The sequence below is a fragment of the Mesitornis unicolor genome, unplaced genomic scaffold, assembly GCF_000695765.1.
Source record: "Mesitornis unicolor isolate BGI_N332 unplaced genomic scaffold, ASM69576v1 scaffold35254, whole genome shotgun sequence".
Taxonomy (NCBI): domain Eukaryota; kingdom Metazoa; phylum Chordata; class Aves; order Mesitornithiformes; family Mesitornithidae; genus Mesitornis; species Mesitornis unicolor.
This window is the reverse complement of record NW_010178691.1, coordinates 18,514-25,864: the sequence shown is the minus strand read 5'-3', so window position 1 is coordinate 25,864 and position 7,351 is coordinate 18,514. Positions and strand designations below refer to the sequence as shown.

The 7,351-nt window shown below is 52.8% G+C and overlaps 1 protein-coding gene across 1 annotated transcript in view; it reads left to right on the top strand.

Moving 5' to 3' along the window:
- Positions 1 to 487: 487 nt before the first annotated feature.
- The window catches only part of PTK7 (protein tyrosine kinase 7), a gene marked incomplete at its 5' end in the record, with an annotated part of 18,937 nt that continues 12,073 nt past the window's right edge, over positions 488 to 7,351 (top strand). The window contains 3 exons of the mRNA XM_010182545.1: positions 488 to 626; positions 6,345 to 6,638; positions 7,192 to 7,294. Of these exons, the coding sequence (XP_010180847.1) occupies positions 488 to 626; positions 6,345 to 6,638; positions 7,192 to 7,294 (536 nt within the window). The remainder of the gene's footprint in view (positions 627 to 6,344; positions 6,639 to 7,191; positions 7,295 to 7,351) is intronic.

Sequence of the window (7,351 nt, the reverse complement as noted above, 5' to 3'; positions counted from 1 at the left end):
CCTTCCTTAGGTGGGCTGCTCTGCTCCTTGCCCCGTGGGTATTGCAGAGGGCCCTGCAGGTTTGGGGAGGCAGGGAGGGCAGGCTCTCCCCACCTGTGTGCTGCAGTAGTGCCTTCCTAGGAAACATGGCATCTTTGGTGACTGTTAAAGAAAACTGACAGGAAACAAATGTTTAGCAGTGTGTTACCAAGCTCTCTGTCTAGTTTAGGTGCTGAGCTGGTGGTGTAAATACATCCAGCTCCCACCTCAGTCCCTTGCAAGCTAGTTGTGCATCCCCAGGGAGTGCTGGCTCCACAGTGGAGCTGGGACAGCTATGAGCTCCCCTGCTGCAACATAGGAGTATTTGAGGTGCTCTTTGCTTAGAGAGGCCAGAACAGATGCTGGGCAGTCATGTCCTCTGCCAGAATTCCTTGGGGGAGCTGGCTCTGCCAGTTTTTGCAGCTAACTCCTGTTGCATCCCAGTACCTGTGAGTCTTTGTTTTACTAGTTTCCTGTCAGCCAGCTGTCCTTCGCTGCAGCTTGGGCAGATCTGAGGACTCCTGCTGGCAGGGGAGAAGAGGAGGAGGAGGAGGATGGTTCCCCTTTGGGGAGGAAGGCTGCAGTTCAAGCTCTCTGGGCTTTGCTAGGTACTGCAGATGAGTCGCAGCTCCTCTAATCTGCTGTTCCAGAGGCAGAGCATTAAAGGAGCTGGCTTGCACATCTGGCTGAGGTGAGCCAGGGTGAACTTTGCTGAAGTGCCCCTGGAAGCAAGTCTGCAGAGTAATGCTCCTGTGGCCTGGCTGGAGAGCAGGCCTGGGCTACAAGCTGCAGGAGCCCCACAGTGTTGGGGTTGCTTTCCAGACCAGGAAACCTTAAACTTGCACAAAACCCTTTCCCAAATCACATTCCCGTGCTCTTAATTCCTTGTTTGGTTGCAAGCAGCTTTGGGATTACTCATATCCTTGCATCAGCTGTGGTGTCTCAAGAGGTTGGCAACTTAGGCTCTTTTGGGTACAAAGTGAAATGGATCTTTGCCTTTTGCCTTTCCATTCTCTGTCCAGAGCCCTTTGAGCTTGGTGAGGAGGTGCCCAGGAGCTGAGCACTGGGTCTGCCCTCGGGGTGGGCAGCTTGGGGTTGAGGGGAGCACGGATCTCCCATGGGGCTGGAGCTGTGGAGTGCTGCGGAGTGCTTCTGGCCTGGCTGGCACTGCAGCCGTGGCAAACGCCTGCCCAGGCCAGCCATTGCCTGCTGAGGCCTGTGCCGCCTTTCTCTCCTCCACAACTGCTGCTCAGTGCCAGTGCCCTGAGCAGGCAGGGGGCTGCCATGTTGCTTCACCAGCATGGCTGTAGGTGAACGAGATGGCTGCAGAGACAGCAGGGATGGGGGGCTGTGCAGCAGCTGAAGGCCTTGTGGTTGAGGCTACATTCCCAAGCGATGTCGTTAGGCAAGGAGACAATGATCTTTGGATTGCTTCAAGATGTAGGCGACTTGGCCTGTCAGGCAGGCAGGAGATGTGCTGCCTGGTCTCCCCAGCTTGTGCAGTTGCTCTGCTGCACCCAGATGGGGTTGAGCCACTGGAGTGTCCCCAGGCAATCGTGTGTGGGACTGGCACTGAAGCATTCAGCGGTAGATGGAAAACCTGGCTTGGGTTAAGACCTGGCTTGTAGTGCTGGCCCATGCCATTGCAGCCTGAAAGATGAGCATGAAGATTTGGGTTTGCTGCCGCAGCAATGACTCACCTGGCAGCACAGATAGTGCTCTCAGACCTCTTGGTATGATGCAGAAGGTGGGCTGGGTGCTTTCAGTGCCAGGCCTGGCCAGGCTGCCCCAGAGCCCCAGATCAACTCTCATTAGCTGCAGCTCTAAATATAGCCTAAGAGATGGCTGATTCCCCAGGGTGAGTCCTGCCATCCCATGCATTTTCTGGCTATGTCTCCATGATTTTTAAGTCTAGCACCTTGTGAGGGTCTGCAGCCCATGACGTTCGTTTCCTGGCTGTCTCCATGGCACAACAGGGGAGGACAGCATCCAGACTCAGAGGTGAGCACTGAGACACGACTGGGCTGTTTGCTGCCACCTCCTTCCCTAAGAACCCTACAGTGTCTCTGTGCCCTGGATGTACAAAACCTGGTGCTGCCCAAGTGGGATCAGGGATGTGAGATCACCCAAAACTTCAGCCCCCATTTCCCAGTGCTAGCCCCCAGTTCTGCCATGGTTCCCTCAGATCCTTATTAGGACAGTTTTAGGTGTGTTTTCTTACAGCTCTGGCTGCTGAAAACACCAACACTGGTGTCTCTTGCTTTTCTAGCTCTGAAGAACAGCCCCAAACCAAAGCCATTCCCAGGCTGTGCTGCAGTCTCCTGCCAAATTGCTGCAGTAATGCTGTGGCAGCACTTGAGGGGGTTGGCTGCCATGGGGCTGGGTCTCCCGTGCCAGAGGTGTGGAGAGCCTTTTGCTCCCCTGACAAGCTCATGGGATTGAAAACTCACTCTGCAGAGCTTCAGGCAGCAGTGACCCTAACTTCATAGGGTTCCTCACAAAGTCTGTCCTGCATGTGGCTCTGCTGGTTTTATTTGTCCCCCTGAAATGCTCTGCTCATGCTCAGCCCACTATGGCCTTTGGAAGAGGCTGCAACAGCCAAGTCCTGCGGACATCCCAAGCCCAAAAAGTGAATTGAGATACACTTGGTAGAAATTCAGTTTTTTTTCCTGGGAAGCTGCTATTTGCCTCCTTAAGTAAAGGAAATTAATTTTGAGCACGGGGATAGCTCTGCATGAAGGATGCTGTGTTCCTGCATTTGGATCTTTGCTACAAGTATGCTTTCAGAGCTGAGATGTGATCTGAGTCTCCTTTTGTCTCCATCCTTATGTGTCCTGCTGGTGCCTGTCTCCTCCCTGCAGATGATTTGCTCCGTGGTGTGTGGGAATGATACCTTGGGGACCTGCAGGTACCAGTCTTCCCTACACAATTCACTTTACTTTCATCTGTTACCTCAACAGGAGGGTTTTGCATTTCAATTAAATATCTTTTGGGTAAAACACTGCTGGGTGCTTTCACATGTACTGCATTTCAGATGTGTTTATCTAATCTGGCTGAAGCTTTCCTGAAAAGCTTTTCTGTAGCCACAGTTTAAATGGTTTTAGGCCAGAAACATGTGTTGAGGGTTTCTTTTTCTCCCTGCCAGGGGTGGCTTGTGTCACATACATATGCAGAGAGTGGGTGTTTGCCAATGCACACATTTGGGGTTGCTGCGGTGGCTTGTGCTTGCTAAGCTGACTTCCAACAAACTTGGTGTTGCTGGTTATTTTTTAGAGTGGCTCCCACTAAGGGAAGAGAAAGAGTAATTTTGCTTCTTTCAGCAGCTCCTAGCAATGCAGCCCAGCCCAGATTAGCTCATGAAACCACAGCAGAAACATGCTGCTGTGAAGGGGTCCGGTCAGCCTAAGCAGGGGTTGCCTTTCCTCTCCACTGGTGCTGCAAGAGCTTTCTCATCTGCCAGCTCAGGCAGTTTTGGCAGCCTCCAATGGTGAAGCTATGCATGACCATGACTCTGCCACACAGCGGTGCTGGAAGGTCCTCGAGCTGGGCACGCGGAACAAGCAGAGGCATCTTGTTCTTCGTTCAGTACAGGTGGTGGTGTGTGTTAGCTTCATACAGGTTTTACTCAAACTCTGACATAATAGCATCCCACACAGATGGCCCTCTGCTTGGACAGCTTTCTTGAGCCTCTGTCCCAGAAGTCCAGATGAGGTGCAGGGGATGCATGAAGCCTGCTGTCTGCAGCCATTTCCTGGACCTTGGTTGTACAAGTTTTATGGGCAAGTGCAGCACTTCCCACCTCCTAACACTGGGCCCTGGTGCTCCAGATTTAGAGTATGGTGAAAAGCTGTGTCCAGCTCTGGGCTTCTGATGTCTTCTACCCCAAAATGTCTGGACCGCATCTAGCTGCTGCCAGTCTTTCCTTGCAGCCCAAATCTGATATATGGTTGGGACAGTGGTTCCCATCATGTGCAGCCAGTCCATCCACGGCACCTTGGATGCTATTGTCAAAACAAAACACAAGTTTATGGCTCCTATTGCATTTTAACACTTATTTACCCTAGTTTGCTTTGGCACTTGTGCTCATGAGACATTCGTCACAGGAATCTTGCTTGACCTGAACTGGTTGTGTCTGTTTGCCCAGGATGGAAGATGAGGACATAAACACTTTCTCCTGTTTCACTGCGAGCTGAATCCCAGTGTTTCCTGACACCTTGTAAAATCTCTGCTTCCCATGTGGAGCTTGTGCCAAGCCTTTATCATGTACCCTGTCTGCAGAGCCATGTCCTCCTGCCCGGACATGGGGGATGCTGAGGCAGCAGGATGAGGCTGCTGAGCTGTCCTAATGCACCCTGCTGCCTTGCACATGTTTTGTACCATACAGATGTGGTTTAATGGACATGTGCCTTGGTGACCTAAAGCATATCTGTGGAAAAGGACAGACCTAGCTAGCCCCTGTAGGTTCAAACCCGAGTGTATTTGACTGTCCTGCTCCCCTTTGTTCCTTTGTCCCAGCAGCCTGTTTTGGCATGAGCGCAGCTCCTGATACTTGGAGCTGTTGTGCTATTGAGTGCATAGCTGTGTTTGTGTGGGGTCGGGCGGTTGCTACGCTCCTGAGTGCTCTTGGTGAGGCAGATCTGATGTGCGGGGAACTAGGTGTGTGTGCCTATGTAAGAAGACATGTTCCCACCCACTGTGTCGCCTTGGGGCATGCGTACATCCTGTGGTGTTCGTGAGTCAACTATCACAGACTGATGGATAGCTCCTAGCTTTTGGGGAGGTGCACAGTAGTTGACAATGGAAAATTCACTGGACATGTTGACCCATGGAGCATGGCACCTCTTTACCAGTGGCTTCTTTGAGGTGTCTGAGGATGAGAATTGAACCTACAGTCCCATCTTGCAAAGGCTGCAGGCAGGAAAGACCTCTGAGCTCTGGACTACTGTCTCCTCTGCACCAGTGTCTTTGGGAAGAGGCTTCTGTGGTTTTTGCAATGAGAGGACTTTGTCGCTCTCCCTGTCTGGCCTATGGGAAAAGGGTGTTAGCAGACACAAGCTGAGGTGCCCCTGCTCCTGGCTGATGTGTGCTTGGAGCTGGGAGACTGGAGCTTCATCCCAGGGAGCAACAGTACTGGATGAGCGCCTGTGTCTATGCCTTGCTGTCACTAGAGCTGTTTTCCTTGCAGTGGTGGGAACACACTATTTTGACCACTTTCTTGCTCACCTTCATGAGAGGTTGCTTCTAAGATGCTCAAAATCTGCCTGGCTTGGCCTCTTTCCCTGCAGAGCATAGTGCTGAGAACAGAGTCCAACAGCAATCGGCATGTGCTGAATTGCCCTTTGTCTGCCTTCCTTTCTGTGGCCAGCTGGTAACTAAAGCAGAGCGCCTGCATGGCTGGCTGCGGCCAGGCAGCAGCCGCTTTTAGGAATACGCTAGCGCGGTCCCTTGGCAGCCACATCAGGCTGTGCCTAGCAAAGCACTGACTGCTCTGTCCCTGGGACTCTGAGTTTTTGGGTGGAGGTTAGTGCATGGAGGAGGGTTTTTGGGCTTTTCCACCATTGCAGAGATGCTTCCAGCCCTCCAGAGCCACTCCATGACTGCTATCAGACCCTGGGGTCAACCGTTGCAATTTCTTGTTTCCACTCCTACTTGCAAGTGGGCACAAGCTTTTGGAGTGTCATTGCTGCATCCTCTTGTGCTGGGCTCCAGCAGCTGCTGTGTTCATTCCCATGGGCAATCCTTGTTCCAGACCAGTTTTTTCTTCTGGTAGTTTCTGAGGATGTGGTGGTGAGACAGACATGATGCCAAGGAGAGAAGTTTGGAGGCAAGCCTAGGAACAGTCTATGGGGGTTTTTGATCTAGGACAATCTTGATACATGACTGGAACTTAGGATGTGTCCCAAAAAACAGGACAGAGAAACATCTGAACTGCCCAGGAAGCTACTTGCTCTCCGATGTTTTGGTGACTGACTTCCTGGCTCACACAGCGAGACACCTCTCTGTTCAGGCAGAAAGTGCTGCACTCAGCAGTGGGTCATGGCAGCTCTCTTCTAACACCCTTGGCTGCAGGGAGCAGAGGGCTCTTCTTGGCTTGTGGCAGGCTCAGGCAGCCCCGTCCCAGTGAGTGCTGGAGAGGCAGCCTTCAAGCGGCTGTGCCAGAATCTGAGCACAGACCTGTCTAAACACCCGCATCAGGGATTGTTTCTGACAGATGCACTTTGGGGTGTGTTTCTCTGGTTTCAGCTGTCTGGAGACAGCACGTGCTTGCTTACTCTCTTCTCCCAATCCCCATGCTCTAAACATGCCCTCCTATTTCTGTCTTGCAGCTGTGGGGACTCGGGCCATGATCCTTTTCACCAAGGAGCCGTATTCCCAGGACACCTTGCATGGCCGCAGTGCCATCCTCCGCTGCGAGGTGGAGGATCCAGCAGAGGTGGAGTTTGAGTGGCTGCAGAATGGGCTCCCTGTTCAGGACACGGAGCAGCGCTTCAAGGAAGGCAGCAACCTCCAGTTTGTTGCCGTCGATCGGCACCGGGATGCTGGGGACTTCCAGTGTGTAGCGAGGAACTTGCTCACTGGGGAGGAGGCCCGCACAGCCAATGCTTCTTTCAATATCAAGTGTGAGTGTGGGGCAAGGGCAGCCAGGCGCACGCTGCTGCCTGGTGCTGCCCACCGTGGAGAGGGCAAAGCACTCTCTTGGGAGGGCCTGAGATGAGAAAAAGCTTTGCCAGCTGCCTACTAATGTGCTTGGGGTGGTGATCAGACAGGGATTAGGCAGCACAAACTGTGCAAGTAGGATTCCTCTCCCGCTACCATGTCCTTCACGCCATGAAGGCCGCTTGTATTTTCTGTTGTCCCCAAGACTGTCAGAAATGCTTTCTCCTGCCCCCTTCCCCATTTGTATATATGAAACAGGGATGTTACTGCACCAAGTGTGTCCCAAGCACTGCAGATCCTTTCAGAGCCCCTCTTATCCCTCAGAGAACAGCTACACAGGGCAAAGTGGAACATTGACAGGGTGGGGGTCCCTTTACTGCATGCTGGCTTGAGGACTTATGTGTCTCTAGGCATGCTTGTGCCCTTGCTGCCTGCTCTGGTTATTACTGAGTCGGCATCCACCTGGGCTCTGTAGGTTTGGAGAGCCAGCTGTGCTGATGTTCTTTAATTCCACAGGGATTGAGACAGGCAGCGTGGTGCTGAAGCAGCCAGCCAGCGTAGCTGAGATCCAGCCCTCCTCCACAGTGGTGCTGCGGTGTCACATCGATGGCCACCCACGGTAAGGGTAGCCATCCAAGGAGTGGACCCTGCCAGGGTCCCCTTGCACCTTCGCTGT